General features: G+C 37.6%; 1 protein-coding gene across 1 annotated transcript; it reads left to right on the top strand.

Moving 5' to 3' along the window:
- Nucleotides 1-4,585: 4,585 nt before the first annotated feature.
- Nucleotides 4,586-27,375, top strand: LOC134375012 (zinc finger protein 420-like). The gene is given in 7 exon segments (XM_063093147.1): nucleotides 4,586-4,664; nucleotides 7,600-7,658; nucleotides 21,281-21,407; nucleotides 21,657-21,749; nucleotides 23,640-25,875; nucleotides 25,877-25,958; nucleotides 25,960-27,375. Coding segments are annotated over 6 exon segments (2,781 nt in total). The 5' UTR covers nucleotides 4,586-4,664; nucleotides 7,600-7,619; the 3' UTR covers nucleotides 26,164-27,375.
- The last annotated feature ends 345 nt before the right edge of the window (nucleotides 27,376-27,720 follow it).

Raw genomic sequence — 27,720 nt, 5'->3', positions numbered from 1 at the left:
AGACAGAGAGAGATTTACCATCAACTCTTCCCAAATTCTCCCCAAAATAACTGTTGTAGAGATGCTTTTTCACTCATCCCCTGCATTAGTATTATCATGGTACCAAGATTCTACAAAGACATTACAAGCAGAGAAAAATTCAGAAGAATGTATCTTGTGAATATAGTTGCAAAATTCGGTAAAAATATGAAAGTAAATAGAATCATGCAATATATAAAAATAATTATGCCCCCTGTCAATGTTTCATATATCCCAGGACTACATGTTTGGTTAATAGAAAAAAACTTACATATTACAACACACTATAAAAATAAAATAATAAGCAAAACCACACAACATTTCAATAGATGGACAAAACAGTCCAACATTCTTCTGGGAAGAAAACATTCAACAAAGGAGGAATAAAAGGGAACATTTTCAAACTGATGAAGAGCATATGAAAAACCCACTGCTCACGCTATTTTTAATGGTGAAAGTTCACATGCTTATTTTCTAAGATTGGGAGCAAGATAAACAATCCACATTCAAGACACCTTTTCATCATTGTACTAGACAGAAAACCTGGCAACAAGTAAATAAAAGGCATCTAGATTGGAAAGAAAGTACAATTTTCTGTATTTTCAGTTGACATGTTTTTGCATGTAGAAAAGTATAAGGAATTAATAAAAAACTGTTAGAGTTCTGAAAAGTAAGCAAAGACAAGATCAATAAACAAAAATCAATTGTATTTATGTACAAAAAAATAAATAATAGAAATATAAAATTGAAGAAACACTTCTAGTTAAAATAGAATCAAAATAAAATACTTAGAAATAAGTTTAACAGTAGAAGTGTATACTTGAACAGGTTAAGCTACAATAGGTGGCTAGTGTGGAAACACTTAGGTATCATCCCTGAGCATCATCTCCTAGGAGGAGAGGACTTTACCTTCTTAGGTGAAGAAAGGGGATTGCATTATTGGTCTTTATGTTAATAGAGGTGGGCTCAGGGTGAGGTCTGCACATCTAAATTTATTACTGTCTCCATTTCTGTGGACAGAAGTTAGACGTACAAAGAGAGGGAATGACAAACTTTCTCCAGAGTGTGAAAGATCAGGCAGTGACTCCCACCACCCAATCCCTGACAATCATGCTGTGTTTTAAGAAACCCCACATACCATACCAATAAGTGTTTAAGAGAGAGGCATGGGATTTAGGAGTTCAAGGATATAGTTGTATAGGTTCTAAGGTCTGAGACAAGAAGGCTGTGGTAAGATCAAGGCTGAGTCCCCTGGATCTGCAATTAGAATCACTGAGGGGAAGTTGAAGAATCAAAGAAAACACAGAAATTTAAACAATACAGGAAATAAATCAGGAAAAGAGAAAACCAGGGATAGGTTTTAGGCATGACCACAGCCTCTCACACATCGCATTCACACACCCCCAATGATCGCCCTTCTTTTACTCTGCCCCACATTCTGACACTCAAGCCCATATCAACTCTGACTTCTCAAGGTAGGCATTTTTGCACTTTCTGTGGTTTTTCTTTGTTTGGTGGCTGGCCAGTAATGGGATCTGAACTCTTGATGTTTGTGTTATCAGCACCACTTTCTCCCAAGTGAACTAACAAGCCAGTCCTATTTCCTGTTTTAAGAGGAACTTCAACATAGCAGAAACTTTGATAAACCCCTGCAAAGATCTCCTTGCCTGTTTTGCTGCAGAAAACAGAGAATAGGCAAAGTTCATGTCCACCACACACACACACACACACACACGCACACACACAACCCACATTAGTAAAATTTGATTTAATGAAGGGACAGATGGGTTAATGGAAAATGGGAACTTCTGAGCAATTAATTATCAGACACTGTAAACATAAATTGGCACAAGGATTAAGAAATGCATCTACCCTATGACCACGCTATTTTATTTCACTATACACTAGAGCAGTTTTTCTAACTGTGTAATACAGTGCATTGAGATGCACCAATTAGTTTACTGGATGAGAACGAACATCTCAATGTTTTGAGAGAAAATTACCATGTCGTTTTTTTTTTTTAACACATTTAAAATAAAATAGAGATATGATCATTTTCATACTTTATTATTTTTTCTTCTTTTAAAAATTGAATCATAATTGATTATACATATGTTGATCAAATCAATATTACTAGTATGTATATTGTTACAAATCACACTTATTCTTTACGGACAACGGGCCAATCTCTCCCCGTCCTTCTCTCCCTCCCCCTGTCCCCTCCCAATACCCTAGATTTCTTTTCTCCTTCTGAAAGAGTAATGGTTACTCTATTGATTTGTTGCCTAGATGATCTGTCCAATGCTGAGAGGTGTGTTCAGGTCCCCCAGTATTACCATAGAGCAGTTGCTTCCTCTGTCACTCTGGAATGGGTCTCTGGAGAGAGACATCCTCTTCTTTTCTTTGGTCTCTGCCAGTTACTCTCCTTGTGTCAATGCACTCCAGTGACTGGCAGACTGTCTGCGTGGTGGTTGTGATGTCTAACCACTTTTGCGGCAGCTGTGATTACTGTGGTAACTATGGTGGGCCACCCACATGGGGGTGATATTTTTGGCATGCTCCTTGGCCCTGGCAGTGTGCCTCGTTGTGGGCAGGGAACCCAGTCCCTGGATCCATACCCCCCCGCCCCTGGGCAGGGTCTCAAGGCACTGGCGGTGTGCCTGATTGTGAGAGTGGATTCTGGTTTCCAGCTCCATACCCCAGGCCCTGGGGCAGGTCCCCTAGGTGCTGGGGGTGTGCAGGGATGTGTGCAGAGTGTCTGGTCCTCAGCTCCATACCTCAGGTCCCTGGGCAGGCCCCAAGATGCTGGTGGTGTGCTTGGGCTGAAACTAATTATTTGTCCTTTGCTTACTTCTAAAATGGGTTAGGGCCAGCCCATGGCTCACTTGGGAGAGTGTGGTGCTGATAACACCAAGGCCATGGTTTGGATTCCTATATAGGGATGGCTAGTTAGCTCACTTGGGAAAGTGTGGTGCTGACAAGACCAAGTCAACGGTTAAGATCCCCTTACCAGTCATCTTTAAAAAAACGGAGTGGGGGGGGTGGCCCCATGGCTCACTCGAGAGAGTACGGTGCTTGGAGCACAGTGGAGCTCCCGCTGCGTGTTCAGATCCTATATAAGGATGGCCAGTGGGCTCACTGGCTGAGCGTGGTGCAGGCGACATCAAGCCAAGGGTTGCGCTCCTTTTACCGGTCACAAAACATAAACAGAAAACAAAACAAAACAAAACCAGAGGGGGAAGTGTGGTGCTGATAAAAAGGGTTAACTTCCTGTGGGAACCAGTAGTTAGCTGTGTGGTTGGGCTAAATTGCTACTGTGCTGCTGTTTCTCTAGGGAAGGATTTGTGTGCTGCTCAGGGTTTAATGGTTGACCTTATAGGTACTTCCAGCTCTCCAGAGACCTGGTGCACCTCGGTTGTATAGAAATTCTGATCTGGGCCTGAGTCTTTTCATCAAATTGCACCCCATGCAATTCTATATTCCTCACCAGTCTCCTCTGAGTGGTCCTGCACTGATTGGGGGGTGGATTGGCTGTGTTTGCTGGGACACACTGTTCTCCCATTGGGCCCTTCTCCCCCACTGCCATGCTCCAAACATTTCCTATGTGACAGGCCCTGCACCAGTCCCTTGCAGTGATTCACCAGCCTCTGAATGGCTCCTCTTTTTCAGCTGTTCTGGCTCCTCGCTGCTGTGTGGGTCCACAGGAACCCTATTTGTGGTCTTGCTATCTTGGGAACCACCAAGTCCCTATTCTCCCCCTAAGCAACTCCATCCTAACGGCACAGCTTCAGCTTCTTCAGGCTCCTGCTCCATGTGCTCAGCAGCTCCAGCCTTAGAGCAGCTGCAGCCCAAAATGCTATGAGTTTTTTCTTTCTCTCATCATGGCTTTACTACCTTCATGAACTCCGTTGGTCTGTAGGTCTTTCCTCCTCTTCCCCTGAGCTCCAGCAGCCTTAGGTTGGCAGTTGTTACATTTTTATAGTTGCAATTCATTGATTTGGGGAAGAGAGTGACACTGGGGGCCGTGTATTTCACCATCTTGAGCGGAAATCGATTTTTGCACACTTTATAATGCATGTTTAAAAATAGACATGTGTTTATATCACCTATACCAGGCCCCCATTGGAATTTCCCCATTACTGCCACAATGTCTCAGGTGGTCAAACCAACATCTAATAAAAAGGCAAAATTCCACATCTGTGGAATAGAGACAAGTCTATTGCGTGGGTAGAGACCAGTCTTGATTGAACGAGGACTTATCTCCCGGGAACAGTACTCCGTGCACGGAAATTTCTTTTTAAAAATTTCTCGTTTGTTTCCTAATGTAGAGCCACATAGTATTCTGGGAAATGAAGTGTCACCGACCACTAACGTCACAGGCACAGGACTAAAAAAAAGTCTTGTGTGTTTCTTCTGCGCATGTGCATCATCGCTCACCTGCTATCTGGGAAATGTAGTTTTGCCTCGCAATGACGTCACCCTCGCAGGACTACTATGGGACAGGACAGTCAGGGTTTCTACTGCGCATGTGCGGCTCCGCGGCACTCCGCCATCTTTTGTGTGGAGATTCCGGAGGCTGTGGCTGTCAGCGCGCTGCTCGTCAGATCCTGGGGTTGGATTGTGCTTCTCGGAAGGTGGATGCGGAGGTGAAAGAGGGACCCCGAGGGCCTAGGAGGTTCCAGCACTTGTTGGGCAGCACCGCCGTGGGCCTCGGGCGGGCGGGGCCTGACGTGCGGCGCGAGCGCGGACCTGGGCTGGACGGGGAAGCGGCGCCCGGGCTACGCTTTCCAGGACGTTTCCTTCAGAGCACGGCGCTGCCGGGTGTGCAGAAGCCGGTTCCAGATGTGCTAGGACGGGGGCTCAGGTCCCAGGTGGCGACGGGAACGTGGGTGGGGGTGTGTAGACAGCGAGCCTGGGAGGTGTGCGGGAGGCCACGTTCCAGCTCCGTCCTCAGGGAGCCTGGTACCGACCTATGGGACGTTCACTTTACCCGTGTGTAACATAAGCGTGTTGATATTCATGTAATGCCCCAAATTCCCAGAGAAATAATTGTGAGGCGTGTGCACACTAAGTGTTACTCTGTGGCAGTTGTGTTTGTGGGGTTTCTTGGTGTCTCTTCAGGATGTCAAGTTTCTGTCCCCTCCTGCACTGTGCAACCTGCATAGCGCTCCTGGTCTGAGTTTACAGACGCTGGTAGCAGACCAAGGTTTCAGGGACAGTGATTTCTAGCAGGAACATTGGGGCATAGGATGACATTCTAGTTTTGTTTGGGGTACAGGAGCTGTGCCAGAGTTTGCAGGCGGGCGCCCTATGAATATGATTAGGAATCCCACCTGGGAGAACATCACTGTGGCCTGCACCCTCTCAGGACAGCTTCAGAGCAGAGACAAAGGAGTCCCAGAGAGGCGTAGCTTTCACAGCCCACGCAGTTATTCGCTTACAGTGCACAAGAGTTGCCGTTCAGCTATCTCATTCAGTAGCTACCTGAGACGAGGAGGTAGTGAAAAGTTTAGGCCAACTTTCAAAAGAGAGAGTGCATTTGAGAAGAATAGGCATGGACGTAGGAAATTTTACTCACTGAAGAGGTTTTGAAGGTGTTCTGTGGGGTACAGGAATAACCTGTCGTAGCTGAGAGGCTCTGTCTGCAGTGCTCTCTGAGCGCAGTCCCATTCCTTCAGTTTTCCTTCATTGGTCCTAGTGTCTGAGCTCTCTCAAATGCAGCCTATCTCCAATTTTGGCATGTAGAGATATGCTGATGGTGTTATATCTTCCTAGTTTCTTTCTGGTAGTTCAGGAATATTTTGCCAGGTATTTCTATCTTGGAAGAAAAGTGAAAATAAGTTGATATGAGGAAATGTGAGTTGCCCAGGGTGACATGATTTGTTGGTGTTAGACAACCTGATTTTTTACCTATTGTTTTCCATTTTGCCACACTTCCATCAAACCAACTGTTTGTTCACTGTTGAGATAACTTTTGTAACGCTCAAGTCAACTTAGAACAATGTATGCTTTAACATACATTGCCATAAACGTCCCTATCCTTTTTTGATCTCCAGTGCTTTCTGTGGATCATGTCACCACAAAGAGTAAATAACATAAGTACTTTCCTTCATGTCAGTATGCTGTTCTTGAAAATCACAAATTTAGCCGATGTATATATAGGAGTCAACTTTACATTACTTAAATGGGAAAATCGGAATCCTAGTATGCTTCAAAAACTTCATGGAGAGATCCCTATTTTCTTTTAATTATATCTTTCCAGGAACTTTTGAAAGTACCCTTGTACAGCTCACTACTAACTTATAAGAAACAGACCCTTTTTATGTTTTTATAGAAAACAACTTCTACATAATATTTTTAAAAAACCAAAAAACCAGAAAATCTTACACCATAGTTTACTGATGTGCAAATAATTCCCTTTTTTGGTTCACATGGCCTGCATTAGTGCCAGGAACCTCAATGAAGTCCTCTTAGTTGACATTCATTGTAATTTTCAAAACTTCTCCCTGTGGTTGTGAAGATATACTGATTGTATTTGACGTGTAACTTAAGGCTTTCTACCCCACATAATTTTGTTCAAAATATATTGAGTTCTGGGGGCTTAGGTGATCAGTTAGCATTTGCCATGTAAGGAACAAATCAAAACCCAAATGGCTTTAAAAACCCAGCCATTTTATTATCTTCTAGTTCTAGGAATCCACATTTTTGGTGTGTTTAGCTGGGCAGTTCAGCTTTAGTCACTTGGTGACTTGACTGAGGCTGGTTGATTCAAGATGATTTCATTCACATATCCTGTGGTTTGTGCTGACTCTAGGCTGGGCCCTGTGTCTCCAAAAGTGTAGCCCCAGGCTTCTTCACACTGTGATTGTGTTTAAGAAGGCAAACACCAGTGACCAGTACTTATCAAACTTGTGTTTGCATGACCTTTGCTAATGTGCCACTGGCAAAAGCAAGTCACATAGCAAAGCCCCGTTCTTTGTTAGAGCATACTTCATGAGTGTTTGTGTGCAGGGAGATCCTTCACTGGGTATTGTTACTGGAATAGTGTACCAAAAGAAATATACATAATGTATATTTTTAACCTATATAATCATGGGCAAAAGATGTTGGGTTGCAAGATGCATACTTAACAGCTATTTAGGTACATATAAATAAGATTTGTTATAGTGGAAACACTTACTGCAGTCGTGTGTGGAATCATTGATATGAAAGTAGTTAATACAGCCTAACTATATTTCTATAGCATTAGCTTTAGTAATGACACAATGTGTTTTTCTTTAGTTTAAATAATGAAGTCGTATTTTGGGTAACGTTGATCCTTGCTGAATCAGTAGGTAATGTATGTTTTCATCAACCCCAAAATAAATTGTGTACCTAATGTGTATCAATTAATGTACTTGCAGATGCATGTTTTATGAGTCTGTCTGGCACCTTATCGACCATAAAGGATTGTTGTCTCACAGGGAGGCTTTTTATTTGTTTGTCTTTTCCAGCTAATGTGTAGAGAGATTTGGGCAGGAGAATCCAGGGTCAAGCCACAACAGTCCTCTCCTTAATCCACTCCATTCCCTCCTTTCCCAGCTAAGCTCCCAGACTGCACTATGGATTTCCAAGAGCAACAAAAGATGGATAAATCTCCAGTGAGTTGTTTCTTTATTTATTCCTCATTTTTTTCACTGTGTTACTGGGGTATTATGGGGAGCATGAATTAAAATGGAAAAGCAGAAATGTGCAAACCTCAGCTTGAAGGAAATGTACATATGGAAGTTAAAGTTTGCATGTAGATATAGCAAGATGTAAGACTTCAAAGTCATCTAAGTTGAGTAAAAATTTGTCTCTGCTCTTTCTGATGTCATGTCAAAAATCAGATACTTTTTTTTTTTGCATGATTGGAATGGAATCTGAGAAGAGAACATGCCAGATTCTTGTGGGATATGAGGATTTATTGGCACTAAATTCTGAAATACCATCTCTGTTAGAAAGTTTTTGACTGCCAACCTGTAAATAAACACATAGCTTTCCACAGTGGAAATGATTAGTGAGTACTAAGGCACATGGTGGTGAATAAGCAGTCTGTAAGGTTTCATGCAATTTAAGACTTTTTATCCACATAAGTTTGTTAAAATATACCGAGTTCTGAGAGCTTACCTGTATCATTTAGCATTTGCTGTATAAGAAAAAATCAAAACACAGTGGTTTAAAATATCCAGCCGTTTTATTTTCCTGAATTTCTATGGATCGATTTGTTGGGTGTAATCAGCTGCACAGTTCTCATGCTAGTGTTGCCTGGATGGCAAATGCAGCTTTGGTGACCTGGTGCCATGATTGAGGCTGTTGGTTAAAGATGGCTACACTCACATGTCCTGTGGATTGTGTACAGGTTTGGAAGACTGTACTTGATTCATGGATAAAACATGGAATTATCATTTAAATTACAGTGAAATCCAGTGCCTATTCTGTAGTCTTTTTCTAAGTTGAATCTTCTGCGATATTTGAAGCTGCTGTTCATGATCTTCTTAGGGAAATTCTTCAGTGTTAGTTTCTGTCATGCCCTTACTGATGGTTTCTCTCTTTTCCCCTGAATTCTTCTCCTTTCTTCTTCGTAACATAGCTCATCAGAGTGCTTCATTCTAAGCACTATTCTTCTCACTGTGCTCTTCTTCTTGACTGATTCAGTCCTCTGTAGTTTGCACACTTGGTTCTCCTTAGCTTCTTCCCTTTTCTACTTCTTCTCTTTTCCTTGGGTCACAGGTTGGAACTCACTGTTGACTGCTTTTTGTAGCCATTCAAAAGTCACCTTAAGGTCAATGAATCCAAAATGAAAATGACGTCTCCTACTTTTCTCTTACATGTGGTATCACTACCATCCAGGCAGTGACCCAAGCCAGTGAAATGGGTGTTTCCTGGACTCTTCCCTGTTTCTTGTGTCTAATTCTTTGTGGTGTTAATTCTTGCTACTTTTGTTTGCTTGTTCTTTTTGTTTATTCTGATTTCTGTATACACTACCGATATAGGGGTATTAACTGTTGGTACTTATAAAGACAATAACTTTATCCCATTGGAAATATTCTTGTAAAAACCTGAATGGCATGTTTCCTGTGTGATGAGATTCAATCCCTGGTGACCCATACTTCTAACCAGCACATTGGTGACATCCTTAAGCGTCTGAGGGGAGAAAGCCATCAGAAATCAAGGGGACATTCATGAAGAGCCAATAAAAAGGCATAGGCATGCAAAGAATAAAAACAGAAATTGCAGATTTTCATAATTTGTACATTTTGCTTCTATAAATTTATGTCAGTGATTCTATGTGTAGTTTTTCTTACTGTACAGTTTTCTGTTTCTAGTTCAAGAAGACCCATCATGTTTTTAAACTTTCTTACATATTGTATTTTATTTTTCTCCTATTTCAGGAAATCACTTAGAAATGAATGAGAAAAATGGATGTGTGCAGTAGTCATCAGTATGATTATAAACTAGAACTGTAGGTAACAGTTGGTTAAGAAAGAAAACTGACAAACCAGTTAACTGAAAGTTGACATTCTCAGTTAGATTTTGAAATGTAACATAAGATGTGACATGCTGGCTTTATTTATTTTGGACATAATGTTCAATGTGAACCTACATGCTTCCTGTTTCATATCAGAGTACTGTCTGTGGTCTCTAATGACTTGTTTGGTGTTCCATTGACCAGCTGTGCAAGAAGTGACACAAAACCTAGTTGCTTAGAATAAGAATTTGTTCTTTACTCCAAGTTGGAATGTTTTGGGTAAGTAGACTATAAAAGGGCAGTGTGGGTTGGCTGCTCCTTGAAGTGTCTGGTCTCATGTGAAAGAATACTAGTGGCTAGGGACATTGGGCAGCCATCCATCCCTCTCTTTGTGGCCAGGTGGGCTTCCTCAGAGTCTGGCAGTCTCAGGGTAGTCAGGTTTGTCTGGCTTCTCCCAGCACAATTGTCCAAGAGACCCAGGCAGTGGCTGTGAGGCTTCTGGTTATCTATACTCAGTTACCAAAGCATGTCTCCTAACACATTTTCTTTGTGAAGCACATCATTAAGAGCAGCCCTGATGCAAGAGGAAGGCAATTAGATTCCACCTCTCAGTAAGAGGAATAGTAAGACTTTGCAGCACTCTTTAATAGACCAGTTTGCTCTCTGGCCACAAGTTTCTACCACATGCCAAATATACTTTGCTCCTCTCAAGAGTTCTAGAAATCTACTGTTATAAAATTGGCTGAAAACTCAAATAAATCATTTGCAGTGACGTGTTATCTTCATCTCCTCAACGTGGCCAGCTCACAGTGAGGAGAATGGCATAAACATGTGGGCAATTCCCATCAGACAGGGTGGGTGGTAAGGGGCTGCACCCTTCAGGCACTGGCCTGGGCACCTGGTTTAGTTCTTTGGTTAGGGTCCCATGCTGGTCTCTGGAAAAGATGCCTCCTGCTTCTGCACTGTGTCCTCTGGACTCTCACTATTCTCTGTCAAAATCCATTTTTCTTAAATGCCTGGGTTTGTAGTTGTCCAATTTCTTTGCCTATTTTTAGGTTATAATAGTTGAAACTCCAGTGACCCTTAAAAAATTTTTTCTAATTCTGCCCTTTTGATACAAAAAATTATCCTGTGTACATCTCTTAAAAGCACGGGTTTCCATTGTATATATAATCCTTTATAACAATGCTACCTCTGTGTTAGGTTCTTTTTTCTCTAACCTCCCCTTCTCTCTGAGGCAGCTATTTCTTAAGAAATTTTATTATCAGGCAATGTCAATGTATCACACTCTGTGGTACTTGGAATACTGGAAATACTTTTTTAACAAAACACTGCAATTCTTCCCACAAAGTAGTTTGTGTCTTTGAAAATATTTTGTTGGAAGAAACTTGGATTGGAAAGTAATTTGGCTCCTTTACATTTTCTTTAAATTTTGTTTGAAAATGGAACATCTTTCTTCGTTTTGTTGTTACTATTTATTTATTGATTTGTGGCCTATGTGGGGATCCAACCCCTTGACCTTGGTTTTATCAAAACTGTACTCTAAACATCTTAGTGATCTGGCCAGCCAACCTTCTGTAATTTATGTTTCTTCTCATATTTTCTCAGTGGTAGAAGAGAGGAGACCAGCTAGCACTTTAACTGTTGTTCACAGAAGTCTCCTTCGGCAGACCTCTGAGAGGTTGAGATATCCTTCCCATTTTCCATAGTATAGTAGGCAATTGTTTGGCCGTCATCCTTCAGTGCTCCATTTATTTCTGGTAATATATTTTGTGCTGAAGCTTCTTTTGGCTAGTATTAATATTTCCACTTAAGTTTTTCATAATTAGTGTTTGTTTAGTATTTTCAATATAATTTTATTTTTTAACCTTCACTCTGTTTGTTTCCTTGTATTTAAAGTGTGTGTCTCTGGATAGCATATTCTTGGGTCTTACTTTTCTATCAAATCTGATAGTTTTTGCCTTAAGTAGAATATTTTTGACTAATTCCATTTAATCTAATTATTAAAAGGGGAAGATTTAGGTCTGCCATTTTGCTTCTTTTTGTTGTTGTCTCATCTACCTTTTAATCCTTTGCTTTTCCTCTTTTCTGTAAAATTTTTTTCAGTTAATCAAATATTTTTAAATATTTTAGTTTGTAATCCTTTTGAAGCTCCACCACGCAGGGGAAGAGAGGTGACAAATCGGTGTGAGACAAAGCAACAGTTCCATCTATTAGTTTTTAAAATATTTATTTTGATTTAATTTTGGGAAAGAATACACATAAAAAATTTACCACTTGAGCCTTTTTTTTTTTAACCATTAAGTAGTGTTATGTATATTTACACTGTTGTGCAGGAGATGTCCAGAACTTTTTTTTATCTTGGAATACTGAAAGTCTATATCCATTAAGTGAGAAGCTTCAATTTTCCCCTGCTTGGAACTTCTGGCATCTGATTCTAGCATGGTTTCTCAGAATTTGACTCATGTCAGTGAGCTCATACAATACTTGTGATTTTGTGAGTGGCTTATTTCACTTTGCATAATGTCCTCACTGTTTCTTTTTATAGCATATTTCAAGATTTCATTTCTTTTTATGGCTGAATAATATTCCTTTCTCCGTACACACCACAATTTGTTTATGCATTCATTCATGGACGGACGTTTGGGTTGCTTGTACCACTTCACTATGTGACTAATGCTGCTACGAACACTGGTGGGGAAATATCTTTTGGATATTTAGCTATTAATTATTTTGGATATGTACATTGAGCTTGGACTTCTGAATGACATGGTAATACCATTTTTAATGTTTTAGAAGCCAGTGTGTATTTTAAAAGTGGTACAGGGGCTGCACCATTTTATATTGCCACCCACAACATACTAGAGTTCCAATTTCACTGGAACCTGGTATTCTCTATTGAATGTGAAGCAATATTCCATTGTGGTTTTCCATTTTCTAATGATTAATCATGTTAAGCATCTTATGTGCTTCTTAGACATTGGCGTATCATCTTTGGAGAAATGTCTATTCAATTTTTTTGCTATTTTATTGTTGGAGGGTGGTTTTGGAGTGGCTGCCTGGTATGGGGAACTGAACCTTTGAACTTAGTGTTACAATTCTGCTCTCTAACCAACTGAGCTAACCAGCCAGCCCACTCCTTTGCTTATTTTTTAAATAGGTTACTTGTTTTTTGTTGTATAGCTGTGGAAGGTGTTTTCATTATGTATTTTTGATGTTAATTTCTTATGACATAGATTATTTGCAACTATTTTATTTTTTGAGGTTCTGACAAATAGTATTGTGTTTTTTATTTCAGATTCTATTTGGTCATTGCTGGTATGTTGAAACATGATAAAATTTTGTTTATTAACCTTGTGTCCTGCAATCTTGCTGCAATCACTTATTCCAGGAGTTCCTTAATTTATTTACTAGAATATTTTACATACATACTCATATCATCTACAGCCAAAGACAATTTTATCGATTTATTTTTCCCAGTCTGTAATCTTTTGTTTCATTTTCTTCTGTTATTGCAGTATGAAGTACTTTTACTGCAATGGTGAGAGTGATGAGATTGCCCATTCTTCCCTTCTTCCTGGTTTTCTGGAAAAGTTTTGAGTATTTCACCATGAATAATAATGCTAGCAATTTCCTATAGATATTCTTTATCAAATTGTGAAGTTCCCCTCCATTTCTAATTTACTGAGAGTTTTTATGATGAATTGGCACTGTATTTTGTGAAACGCTTTTTCTGAATCTGTTGATATAACCATCTAATTTCTTTCTTTTTAGTGTTTTGATGTGAAGGGTTAAATTAATTGATGTTCAAGTATTGAACAAGCCTTGCCATCTTGGGATAAATACTACTTAGTTGTGTTACATAATTCTTTTTAAACATTGTTTGATTAGGTTTTTGAATATTTTCTTGAAGATACTAGTACATTCACGTGACGTAATGGTTTGTAGTTTATTGTAATATATTTCTCTGGTTTTGGAATTGAGTTAGTGTTGTCCTTGTAGAATGTGTTGTGAAGTATCTTATCTATTCTCTGATATCGTGGTAGAGAGTTGGTATAATTTCTTCCTTTTAAATGTTTGGGCAAATTCCCCAGTAAACACATCAGGCCCAGATGCTTTCTGTTTTGAAGATTTTTTTTTTTACACAGTTTTCATAGTAGATATAGTCCTATTTTAATACTGCATTTTAGTGTGTGTGAATTTGGGGAAATTGTGTCTTTCAAGGAATTGGTCCATTTCATCTAGGTTATCAAATTTGTGCCCAGCGTTGTTCATAGTATTTATTTTTTAATGTCCACAGGCTCTGTAGTGATGTCCTCTTATTCATTTCTGATATTAGTAATTTCTGTTCTGTCATTATGTTTTAATTGGCCTAGCTGTAGGCTTATCAATTTTATTATCATTTTGAACAATCAACTTTTTTGTTGACAATTTTCTCTTAATTTCCTCTTGATTTTATTTTTGTTCTAATTTTTATTTTTTGGGCTTCCTTTTAATTTAATTTGCTGTTTTTGTAGGCTCCAAAGATATAATCTTAGCTTATTGATTTTAGGTGTTTCTTCTTTTTAAAAAATATATGCATTCAATACTATACATTTTTTGAAAGGATTCCTATTACTGCATCCCACAAATTAAGATAAGTTGCATTTTTCATTTCTTATAAATATTTTTTAAAAATTTTTTGAGATTTGTTATTTATTTTCATTTTTATACCCATGTACAATCCGAACACTGAATTTTGCCAAAGTGCCTACACAGAGACTACACTACTGCATCTACCTGAAACCAGTACTAAAGCACCCATTTACTAGTCAGTACGAAACACATCAACAAAAGGAACTCCCTCTCCTCAACGTGCACTCTGGAGTATTAGGACAAAGCAACTGCTCTGCCAGGTGACTAGAGACCAATGTAGAGATACGAGAAATTTGAAAAATAAAACTTATGATGCTACCAAAGGAATATAATAATTTTCATGTATCAGACCATATAGAGCAAGAAGTCCCTGAAATGACTGAAAAGGAAACCCAGTGAGATAGAAGATGACTCAGAAGGAGCAACAAAATGAGAAAAAGTATCCAGGATCTGAAGGAGGAAGGGTACAAAGAGACTATTGCCATAAAAAAAGAATGTAGCAGAACTCGTGGAACTGGAAGTGTCATTAAATGAAATTTGAAACACAACTAAAAGCTTTAACAGCATGCTAGAATGAGCAGAAGAAAGAATTCATGATCTTGAAGGCAGCCTTTACAAAATAACACAAGTGGATCCAAAAAATTAAAAAAGAAGAAACAAAGAAAAAAAGAATTTTTAGAAAAGAAGAAAGTCAAATAGAATAAGACAACCATAAGCCAAACAAGCATCCAAATGATGGGTGTTCTAGAAGGGTAGGGAAAAGGAAAAGGCATTGAAAATATATTCAGTGAAATAAAAGCAGAAAAATTCCCAGGTATAGGGAGCAAGTGCATTTTCAGGTTGAGGAGGCTCAAAGATCCTAGAACCAATTCAATCCAAAAAGATCACCTCCAAGGTACATTAGAATGAAATTGAAAAAGCTCAAAGACAAAGAGAATTTTAAAAGCAACAAGCAAAAAACACCAAGTCACTTATAAGAACCATCATCAGACTAACAATGGATTTTTCATCAGAAACCCTAACGGCAAGAAGAGAACAGGGTGATATATTCAAAATACCGAAAGACAAAAATTGCCAGCAAAGACTGTAAATAGACCCAGCAAGTCTATCCTTTGGAAATGAGGGAGAAAGAATATATTTCCCACAAAAACCAATAGTACAGGAGTTCACAACCACATGACCAACCCTACAAGATATTCTCAAGGGAGTACTGCATCTCATATCTGAACAACAATAATTATTAGCATGAATAGAAAATAATAAAACCCAGCAATAGAACAGAAATGCTAATGTTAAAGAGAAAATTCTTCTATCTAACCACCTCAAAAAAATAACAGAAGACAAACTATAAAATGGAAATAAAGGAACAAAAGGTATTTAAAACATTGAAATAAAAATCAAAGTGACAGGAGTAAGTCGACATGTTTAAATAGTAACTCTTGATGTAAATGGATTAAATATCTCACTCAAAAGACACAGACTGAATGATTGGATTAATGATAAAGGGATCTATCCAGTCAGAAGACATAATGATCACAAACATATATTCACACAACATTGGAGTATCCAGATAAGTAAGGCAATTGCTATTAGACCTAAAGAAAGAGATAGACTCTAATATAATAGTTGGGGACATAAGTTCCCCTCTGATCATTGAACAGATCATCTAGGTGAAAAATCAACAGGAAAACATGAATGAAACTGTACTTTAGACCAATTAGACTTGGCAGACATCCATAGACCATTTCATCCAGCAACCACAGAATACATGTTCTTCTCATCAGCACAAGGAACATGTACCACATGTTAGGTCACAAGTCAAGTCTCAACAAATTTTTATAAAATTGAAATTATCTCATTTGTATTTTCTGGAGACAATGGATTAAAACTAGAAATCAGTAACAAACAAAACTCTGGAAAGTTTACAAATACATGCAAATTAAACAGCGTTGTCCTGTGTGACCTATGTGGCCAAGAAGAAACTAAACTGGAAATCATAAAATTTCTTGAAACTAATCAAACCAAAACATGTTGGATACTGCAAAAGCAATACTGAGGGAAATTGATTGTGATAAATGCTTATATTGGAAGAATAGAAGGGCTGCAAATAAACAATCGAACACTATATCTCAAAGAACTAGAAAAATAAAAAACAATCTAACCCCAAAAGTAGTAGATAGAAAGAAACCGTTAAGATCATATCAATACTAAATGATTTAGAATCCCCCAAATGATACAAATGATCAATGAAAAAGTTGTTTTTTGAGAAGATAATCAAAATAGACACACCTTTAGGTAGGCTAACTAAAGAAAAGAGAGAAGACACAAGTAACAATAATTAGAAATGAAAAAGATGTCAAAACCTATACCACAGAAACACAAAGGATCATTGGACACTGTTATAAGTGACAATATTAAAATAAATTTGAAAACCTGAAGGGAATGGAGAGATTTCTGGATACATACAAACTTTAAAGATTGAACAAGGAAGAAATAGGAAACTTGAGCAGACCAATAACAATCAATGAGATTGAAGCAGTAATCAGCACTCTCCCAACAAAAAATGCCAGGACCAGATGGCTTTACTGCTGAATTCTACCAAACCTTTAAAGAGGAGTTAATAACAATTCTCTTGAAAATGTTCCAAAAAATTGAAACAGAGGTCATTCTCCCAAACTCATTCTATGAGGCAGACATCACCCTGATCCCAAAAACAGATAAAGATACCACCAAAAATAAAACTATAGGCCACTATATTTGATGAATATAGATGGGAAAAATCCTCAATAAAATATTAGCAAATAGAACACAGCAACACATCTAGAAAATTATACATCACGATCAAGTTGGATTCGTCCCAGGGATGTAAGAATCATTCATCATACACAAGTCAGTAAATGTGATACACTCCATCAACAAAATTAGGAGAAAAACCATGTGATTATCTCAACACATTGAAGAAGCATTTGACAAAATTCAACATCACTTCATGGTAAAGAGTGTCAGAAAATTACTTATACAAGGGAAGTATCTCAACACAATAAAAGCCATACATGAGAAACCTAATGTCATTGGCATTCTGAATGGGGAGAAGTTGAAAACTTTTCCTTAAGAATGGGAACAAGACAAGGATATCTACCCTCAGCTGTTACTTAACATAGTATAGAAAGTACTAGCCAGAGGAATCAGGCAAGAGAAAAAAAAGCCGGGGCATCCTAAACAGAAAAAAGAAAGTCAAATTGTCCCTTTTTGCAGATATCATGATCCTATATTCAGAAAAGCCTAAAAGGTCTCCCCAAAATCTTAGAGTCAGTAAACAATTTTAGTAAAGTAGCAGGATACATCAACATGTATAAATCAGTAGTGATTTTGAACTAGCAGAAAAAAAATCAAGAAAGCTATATTACATTTACAATAGTCACCCAAAAAATAAAATACCTTGGAATACAGTCAGTGAAGCAGGTGAAGAAAGACAACAAAAAATGGAAAGATATTCCATGCTCTTCAATTGGAAGAAATGGATTTAAATTTTAAACGTAAGACCTGAAAGCACAAAATTCCTAAAAGAAATTATAAGGGAAACACTTCAGGAAGCAGGACTGGGCAAAGTCTTTATGAATAGGACCCCATAACATAGGCAACGAAAGAAAAAACAAATGGGATTATATCAAATTAAAAAGCTTGACAGCAGAAGAAACAACAGAGGAAAAGAACAACATACAGAGTGGGAGAAATTATTTTTAAACTATGCATCTGATGAAAGATTAATATCCAGAATATGCACATAATTGAAACAACTTAAAAGTAGAGTAACAAATAGTCCGATTTTAAAAATGGGCAAAAGAGCTGAATAGGCATTTCCAAAAGGAAGATATACAAAGTGGCCAACAGATACAGGAGAAAATGCTCAACATCACTCAGCATCCAGGATGTGTAAAAGGCACATCAAAATATTTCATTCCACTTAGACTGGCACCTATCAAAAAGGCAGAGAATAAAAAATGCTGGTGAGAATGTGGAGAAAGAGGAACCCTACTGTACTGTTGATGGGATTTTAAATTGGTGCAGCCATTATCAAAAGCCATGTGGAGGTTTCTCAGGCAACTACAGATAGAACTGCCGTATGACTTGGCAATCCCACTGCTGGGTATACATTCAAAGGACTGGAAATAATCATGTAGAAGGGGCACCTGTACTCCCTTAGAAAAAAATATGTTAAGTCCAATAAGCAAGGTGCAGAAAGAAAAATTTTGCGTGTCCTCACTTATATGTGAAAGCTAAGAAAGTAAGTAAATAAATAACTAAAAAATTAAAAGAAATATGTAACAGTCACAATATTGCACTGAACATCAAGAGAAGAAAAGAGAACTAGGTTTACTAGAGAGGAAATGCTGAGGAGCATGGTGGGAAGGAGGTATTTGTCAAGGGTCACAAAAATTGATTACACGGTATAATAAATATAGTATAATAAATATCCTGATTTGAACATCACATATTTCACACATATAGATATCCAGTTCTTTACCTCAAGGATATGTACAATCAACTATGTTGCAATGAAAAAAACTTAACTTAAAAAAAAAGCCTTTTATTGAACCTTCACTTATTTCTTTAGTTCTCTTTATGTATATCCAGATTCTAACCTATATCTTTTTTCTTCTCTGTAACTTTTTTTTTTTAGAGTGCTTCCAATACAGGTGTACTAGCAACAGATTCTCTCAATTTTTGTTTGAGAAAGTCTGTATTTTTTCTTCTTTTTTACAGGGTGATTCTATAGTGTACAGGACTCTAGGTTGTAGGTTTCTCTAACCAACTGTTTGAATATTTCACTGTATTCTCTCCTTACATGGATTCTAATGAGGTGTTGGTTGTAGTTCTAAACTTGTTTCTTTTTAGGTAAAATATTTGTCCTCCCTCTAGCTTCGGTCAGATTTTTCATTATTTTTGATTTTCTGAAGTTTGAGAACTATATGCCTAGCTGTAGACTTTTTGGCATTTATCTGGATCTCTGTTAACTCCCTTTATCTTTGGTGTAGTGCCTGATATTAATTTGTGGAATTTCTCAGATGTTATTGTTTTAAATGTTTCTTCTATTTTTTTCTCCATCTCTTCTGCTGGATTTCTCATTACTCTGTTACTACTTTGAAATTGTGTAACTCTTCAGATATTATGTTTTGTTCTTTTTGTCTTTTTCTTGTGTGTATGCTTTTCATCTTAATTTCTTTGATCAGTTCTCAAACCCAGAGGTTTTTTTTTCAGCTGTGTTCAGTGTACTGAGTTGGTGAGAGTGTGGTACCAATACTATCAAGGACCAGAGTTTGATCTCTATACTGGCTAGTTGCCTACCCCTGTGTATCTTTCTAATATCTATGTAATTATTTAAAGGATTTTCACTCAGAGTTTGTTTTGTTTTTTACTTGGAATGTATTAGGCTTGCTCACTCATTCTGATGGCTTCAGGTAATATTGAAATTTTGATGTTTCCCTGCCTTGGACCCCATGTCCCCCCAGAACATGACCCCCACTTTGACAGTGTTAAGATCATGAGAAATCCTCTTATGGTGCTTGAAAGATGGAGCCTTAACGATGTGATTAGATTGTAGGACCATATCATCATGAATGAGTTAATAATGGTGGGCACTGTCATCTCCACCAAGGCCTTCACCAGCTGTGTTCCCTGGACTTTTGACTCCCAAGGTTTTGAATCTGCAAGCAGTAAATTTCATTTTCTAACAAATCACCCACTTCTAGGTATCTTGTTTATAAGCATCAGAAATGGACTAATACATTTCCAGTCTTTGTCTTCAGCTTAGATCTTTCTCTTGAACTCTGGAATCATGTGTCTAATTGCCATTTAGACATTCGAACAGATATTTCAAATGTAATGTATTCAAGTCTGTTTTATTTCTGCCCACTATATTATTCTGTCGTTCTAAGAGCTACACTTCACAGTGCCAGTACCTAACTAGCTGTGATTATGTAGGGAGCCTGAGAGTAAAACTATTTTATTTTCTGCACAGGAATATAGTACTGCAGTGTCTTCCTACTTTTTGTTTCCGTATTACTTTCTTCTTCTGTATGCTTAGTGCACTATTTATTTATTTTTCCGTTGGGTGGCCTATATGGGGATCTGAACCTGTGACTTTAGTATTGTGAGAAGCAAGCTATCCCAAGTGAACTAGCTAACCAGGCTTGCTCTATGTTCTAATGCAGCTGGTCTTCCACCACCCTGTTTTCTTCTGCTCTGACTCTCTAAAGCTTTTTCCATTCTCCTTCTAGTGGATAACTACTAAATTGTAAATCTAGTACATAACTGGTTTGTATTTACAAAACCACATTATTTATACTCTGTGTCTACAGAGTGGCAGTGTTCTCTCTCATGCAGACACAAGCAATCATTTGCATGTGGGAAGGAAATTTTGACAGCTTTTGTGCATATTTTCAGTTTATAAGTAATTAAAAAATAGCAATTGCATATAATGTTTTACTTTTTGAAATAGAAAAATATTTAAATGCAGAAGCATTCCATAATGTGTTCTTTTCACAGTGTACCTGTTATCACCACCCATGAGCATTCACTTAGATATGGTGCCATGTGTAGTTCCATTAATGTGGAGTGTCTTCCTTTGTTCTTGTGACTGCAGTTTTGTTGTTGCCTCATACTCATGAGAACATGTGGTTCACATAGAAGAGCTTAATATCTTTGGCATTTCAGTGAAGTGTGAACAGAATGCAACATCCAAATATATTTTGTCTTTCTTACCCCATTCTCTATTGAACTTTTGTCAAAATTTGTTAATCTGACACACTGGTTCAGATATGTATTTATACTTATGTCTTCATACCTGATTAGAAACTTCTTGGAGAAGCAGCATTTTATTCACACTTTTATTACTAGTAACAATGATGGTTCTTAGCTATAAGGTGAGCTTTGTAATCATATTTTTAGTAATTAATATATTGTTACAGTGATAGGATAATCCTGCTTGGTTTTTTTTTTTCCCTTCTACCATATGGAGAACAGAAAAGCAGCAACTTATTTAACACATAAGACACACTCGCAGAAGTGTGAACCGTTAGATTCCTGTTTTGTGACCTAGGGCTGGTGGCTTGATTTGAGATCAATGTGCCATTACAGGAATTGGTGTCATTTGAGGATGTGGCTGTGGACTTCACCTCAGAGGAGTGGAGGGACTTGAATGATGCTCAGAGGACTTTGTACAGGGATGTGATGCTGGAGACGTATGGCAGCCTGGTTTCACTGGGTGAGTGAAACGCCCCAGTAACATTCAGGAGAAACACTTTGTTATTTTTTTTTTATAAAAATAGGAATGGTTTATAGGGTTTTATGCTATTTGGTAACATTACATTGCATGAAAAACATGTCATGACTCTCTAACAAAAGATTCAAATTGGCCTCTTTATTGTGTAATTTCTGGAGCTGAACACTTGTCAAACTTCCATGTACCTGGCTTTGCAGTTTTATAAAGTCCTATGTTACTTCCCATTAACAGGGCGCTGCATTAGTAAACCTGACATGATCCTCAAGTTGGAGAAAGGAGCAGAGCCATGGATGATAGAAGAACACCCAAACCAGAGCCTCCCAGGTTAGTAAGCACATCCTGGGCAGAGGCCAGAAAGAGTAAAACCCAGCAGATCTTGGCTATGTTCTTTGTTATTTCTAGCAATTTTTCCACAGATGCCTGAACTGAGGGTGGCCCATCTCCTTGCATCAAACACATGTATTAAATAATCTCTTAGATGGACTCACACATATATATCTCTGTATTTTATTTTGCTGTTTTAAAAAATGTATTCTCCTAAAATATAATCCCTACATTTCTCTTCTTTGACATTTATTTTTGCTATTCACTTTTTCAGTATTCTCAGTTGCTCTCATGTCCTGCACTCTCATGGACATAGTTTTTCAGACTCTGTCCTTTTGTCTTACTTAGAACAGAATATCTGAAACTGGGTCATTTATGAAGAAACAAACTCTGTCTCTTACTGTTCTGGGGGCTGAGCATTCCAAGGTCAAGGCTGCATGTGGTAAGAGCCTTGTTTCTGGTGGGGATTCTTGGCAGAATCCAAAAATAGTGCATGGTATCACATAGGAAGTTGATAAGAAAATAAGAAAAGAGATCAAGGTACGAGCCTTCTGTCCCACCATATCAGAAATTATGGAGCTGAGGCAGACCTAACATAGAGGCATGGAAAAGGATAGTCCAGGACTTTATAGAATAAGCAGGAGACTCATGGTGTCAGGTCAAGTGAACCAAGGGTTTCAAGTTGAGAGACTGAGATTGCTGTTTGGAAGTGGAATTTGAAGTTAGTATTTTCCTCTTCTCTTTATAGAAGTCATTCTAAGACAACAAAGAAATTTAGAAATGTACAGGAGACTCTATTTTTTATGAGACAAGCAGCCATCCATAGCTACAGTGCATAATACTAAAGCTTTCATGAGCAATGAATTATCAAGTGGGAGAGTGTGTTCCAGAGTTTGGGAAGATAATAATACAGGTTGATTTTATAAGGAGTCAAAAGCACCTTTTTCAAAGATGGTGTGCACAGCCTTGGTTGCAGAAACAAATATTTTAGGCCAGCAGGGTGTCTGTAGGGTTGGACTGAAGTTTCCTGTATAATAATGGCTTTGAGAAGCATAGGAAGTCAGGTTATGTGAGTAATTTGTTTGAGGCTCTGTTTAGGGTGGGAAAAAGGAGATTTTATTATTTGAAAATCTTCCACATGCCTATAGCGATTTCCTAGGGAAGAATAAAAAGTATAAAAACATTAATGCAGGGCCGGCCCGTGGCTCACTCGGTAGAGTGTGGTGTTGATAACACCAAGGCCCCGGGTTCGGATCCCATATACGGATGGCCGGTTCGCTCACTGGCTGAGCGTGGTGCTGACAACACCAAGTCAAGGGTTAAGATCCCCTTACCGGTCATCTTTTAAAAAAAAAAAAAAAAAAAAAACATTAATGCAAAATTCTTAACCTAAGTCATTCTCTTCCGTATGTGGTGAAAAATTGGATCATTCTGCACCTGAAAGTAGCCAATGAAGGAGAACCTAGTCATATTCAAAACAGAAGAATGAGAAAAAGAGCAGCAGGAGATGACCACTATTGTTATAAAAATAAAACTGAGTAAAAACTGTAAACAAATGGAAGATGATAAGTAATTATTTGAAATCTACATTTAGGAAAAAGGTAAAAATTATCAAGTATTTAATCATTTAAAAAAGAAAAAAGTGAATAAGGAAGCAAAGAACATTGTGATATATTTTTAGAAAATATATTGATACAACATAGTATTATGTCAGTATGAAGAAAATCCATATGCTCATGAAACCAACACCCATTATTGATTTTTACAAAATCTTTTATTACTTGGGTTGGGAGAAACTTCTCTACCTTTACATGAGCATGTAATAAGACATGCTTATGTGTGATTCATGGATATGGGGTTTTGTTCGTTTGTTTGTTTTTGTCATTTCAGATGTCCAGGTAATCATTGACCTAATTGAGAGGAGCCAAGAAAGTCATGGTAGATGCTTGTGGCAGGGTGTAACCATCAATGGCAACCGATCAACTGAGGAGAGAGTGGAGTTAAGAAAATCATTTAATTTGAGTTCAAAGCATATTTTAAATTTGGTTGTAAATAATGGAAACTATTCAGGAGTGGGGCATGAGGAGTTTAACATATGTCAGAATGCACTTCTTCCAGAGACTGATGCCATGCATGCTGGAGAGAAACCTGATGAGTACAATATATGTGAGAAATCACAGAGACATCAGGAGCATCTTATTCAGCACTGCAAGATTCCAACTGGGCAACTTTTTGAATGTAGTGGAAAAGGAAAATCCTTCAACACAGTGCCAATTATATCTACATATAAGAAGAATCTTATGGGTGAGACCACCTGTAAATATAGTGAATATGAAAATGCCTGTAATAAGTCAGCTGTTATTGCCCAAGAGATAACTCAGGTAGAGAAGAAAGCTTTTCAGTGTGATGTATGTGGGAAAATGTTCTATAAAGAGGCTAAACTTACTCAACATCAGATTATACACACAGGAGAGAAACATGAAAAATGCAGTGAATGTCAGAAATCTTTTACTAAGAAATCATGCCTTATCTCATATCAAGGAACATCTACAGGGAAGAAGCTTTATTTATGTAACAAACAGGAGAAATTTTTCTATCAGAAATCAGGCCTTACTGTGCCTCACAGAATTCACACAGGGGAAATGTCCTATGGATTTATTAAGTGTGACAAAAACTTTCATGAGAATTCGCATCTCAACTGTCATCAGGCAGTTGAAACAAATGGAAAATCATGTGAATGTAATGGATGTAGAAAATCTTTCTACCATAATTCTGCCCTGACTGCATATCAGAGAATTCACATGAGTGAAAATCTATATGAATGTGAAGAAAGTCAAGTTTTCTCCAGTAAGTCAAAACTCAAGAAACATGAGAAAATTCACATTGGTGAGAATCCTTGTGACTGTAACACATGTGGAAAAACTTTTCACGAGAATTCAAACTTCAGCAAGCATAAGAGAATATATATGGAATATGGAAAAGGTTTTAACCAAAAGTCAAACCTGAAGAGACATGAGAGAACTCACCCAGGTGAGAAACCATATGAATGTAAAGAATGTGAGAAAGCTTTTAACCGAAAGTCAGCCCTCAACAAGCATCAAAGAATTTACAAAAATGAGACACGATATGAATGTAAGGAATGTTCAAAAGCTTTTAATGAAAACTTGATCCTCAGTGGGTATCAGAGAATTCAGACAGGTGAGAAACCATATGAATGTAAGGAATGTGGAAAAGCTTTTAAACAAAAGTCGATCCTCAGTGTGCATCAGAGAATTCACACAGGTGAGAAACCATATGAATGTAAAGAATGTGGAAAAGCTTTTAATCAAAAGTCAAACCTCAGTATCCATCAGAGAATTCATGCAGGTGAGAAACCATATGAATGTAAAGAATGTGGAAAAGCTTTTAAGCAAAAGTCGATCCTCAGCATGCATCAGAGAATTCACACAGGTGAGAAACCATATGAATGTAAAGAATGTGGAAAAGCTTTTAACCAAAAGCCAATCCTTAGTAAGCATCAGAGAATTCACACAGGTGAGAAACCATATGAATGTAAAGAATGTGGAAAAGCTTTTAACCAAAAGTCATCCCTCAACAAGCATCAGAGAATTCACACAGGTGAGAAACCATATGAATGTAAAGAATGTGGAAAAGCTTTTAACAAAAAGTCAAACCTCAGCATCCATCAGAGAATTCACACAGGTGAGAAACCATATGAATGTAAAGAATGTGGAAAAGCTTTTAACCAAAAGTTGCACCTCAGCGTCCATCAGAGAATTCACACAGGTGAAAAACCGTATGAATGTAAAGAATGTGGAAAAGCTTTTAAGCAAAAGTCAATCCTTAGTAAGCATCAGAGAATTCACACAGGTGAGAAACCATATGAATGTAAAGAATGTGGAAACACTTTTAACCGAAAGTCAAACCTCAGCATCCATCAGAGAATTCACACAGGTGAGAAACCATATGAATGTATGGAATGTGGAAAAGCTTTTACACGAAAGTCATTCCTCAGCATGCATCAGAGAATTCACACAGGTGAGAAACCATATGAATGTAAAGAATGTGGGAAAGCTTTTAACCAAAAGTCATCCCTCAACAAGCATCAGAGAATTCACAAAAGCGTGACCATATGAATGTAAGGAATATTCAAAAGCTTTTAGTGAAAAGTCAAACCTCAGCATCCGTCAGAGAATTCACACAGGTGAGGAAAACATATGAATGTAAAGAATGCAGAAAAGCTTTTAACCAAAAGTCACACCTCAGCATGCATCATGGAATTCACAAAGGTGATAAGCTGTATGAATGTAATGAATGTGGAAAAAGTGTTTTTTGTTTGTTTGTTTTTTTGACAAAGTCACAGTTTAGAAAACATCAGGGTACTCACACAGGAAAAAACTCCTTATCAATGTAATATGACAGGCCTTGTAGTGAATTCCTCCTAACAGACAGAAAAGAATTCACACAAAGGAAAATCTCAGTGAATGTAATTTGTATGGGAAAAGATTTTGCCAGAAGTCATACCTCAAGAAATCAGAGAACTTATATCAAGAAGACCTATAAATATACAGTTCTCCACAGGTATTGGAGATTGTCTTGAGGATCCCCTATTGATATAAAAATTTGCTGATGCTCAAGTCCCTTGTATAAATGGTCTAGTGTTTGTGTATTACCAATTCACTTCCTGATGTGTTTTTTACATCTTGTGTAGATTACTTATAATAATGGAAAAAATGTGACTACTATGTGAATAGTTGTTATACTGTGTTGTTTTGCAGTTGTAGGATTGTTTCATTTATTTACATTTTTATTTTTGAGGATTTTTGATAAGTAGTTGCTTGAATCACCAGATTTTTAACCATCAGATATGGAGGGATGACAGTAATGAGTCTGAAAACATCTTTTCTCAGAAGTCTCAAGGCTGGCTGTGGTTAGAGCATTTTTACGTATAGCCTTGTGCTCATAACACAAAGGAACCCCATACAAGCCACATACAAAAAAAATAAATAAGCAAAAATAAAAAAGGAATCACATCATAGCAGGCATTAGACAATTTACAGAGGGGAGAAATTCTGTATGGATTGGACTGTGTCTTTTTAAAATAAAACCACTCTTTTTTCTTGTATGCAATCTGAGCATTCCATGATTGGGTGGATGACTGCGTAATATAACTCTGTTCGGGGGGAATGTAGATATAACTGATGAATATTACTTCCAGTTCAGGCACCAAAATAAAAATTTCCATTCAGTTCCTGATTTCTCATGTTCTATGGGACTGAATGAAGATGACTCTTGGATGGAGTTGGAGACCACAGGTGGGAGCAATCCACCCCAATTTAAAATAGAAGGGATTAAAGAAATCAGAGATATTCTCACCACCGTCTGAAAACCTCCATTTATACATTATATAAGAAATGATTTCCTTTCTGAGCCGTTGTGTGTGTGTTCTGTTTGCATCACAACACATCCAGCCCACCCCAGCTAAATGATTTTATAAACTTTCTGAGAGAAGTTACCAGTCCTTGTATATGGGAAGAGAATCCTGTGTTGTCACCTTTTATACCCAAATCAGTTTATGGGAAAATCAAATTATGGGGAGAAACAATGCAGTAAATATGGGATATCTTATCAGGGCAGCTCACTGAATAGTGAAAATAAAGTTAAATATCTTTCTAAATCTCTTTAATGTGTGAAAGCTTTCAACAAAACTTTCAACACTTTTTATGTCAGAATTTGAAATGAAGAGAAAACTGTCTATATAATAAATGTAAGTTTTCAACCAGAAATGGTAGAGTATTACAAATATTTTTAACATTTTGAGTGTTACCAATATTTAAATATGAATGCTGACATTGCCTGCCAGGGGACATTTGTCTTTGGAGACATTTTTGGTTGTCATAACTGAAGGTTGGGAGATGCTAATCCATTGAGTGCGAAGAAGACACAGATGTTGCTAAACAGTGTACAATGG

This window comes from Cynocephalus volans, chromosome 4, assembly GCF_027409185.1.
Source record: "Cynocephalus volans isolate mCynVol1 chromosome 4, mCynVol1.pri, whole genome shotgun sequence".
NCBI lineage: Eukaryota > Metazoa > Chordata > Mammalia > Dermoptera > Cynocephalidae > Cynocephalus > Cynocephalus volans.
The sequence above is the reverse complement of the archived record's forward strand: the minus strand, read 5'-3'. Positions and strand labels throughout refer to the sequence as shown.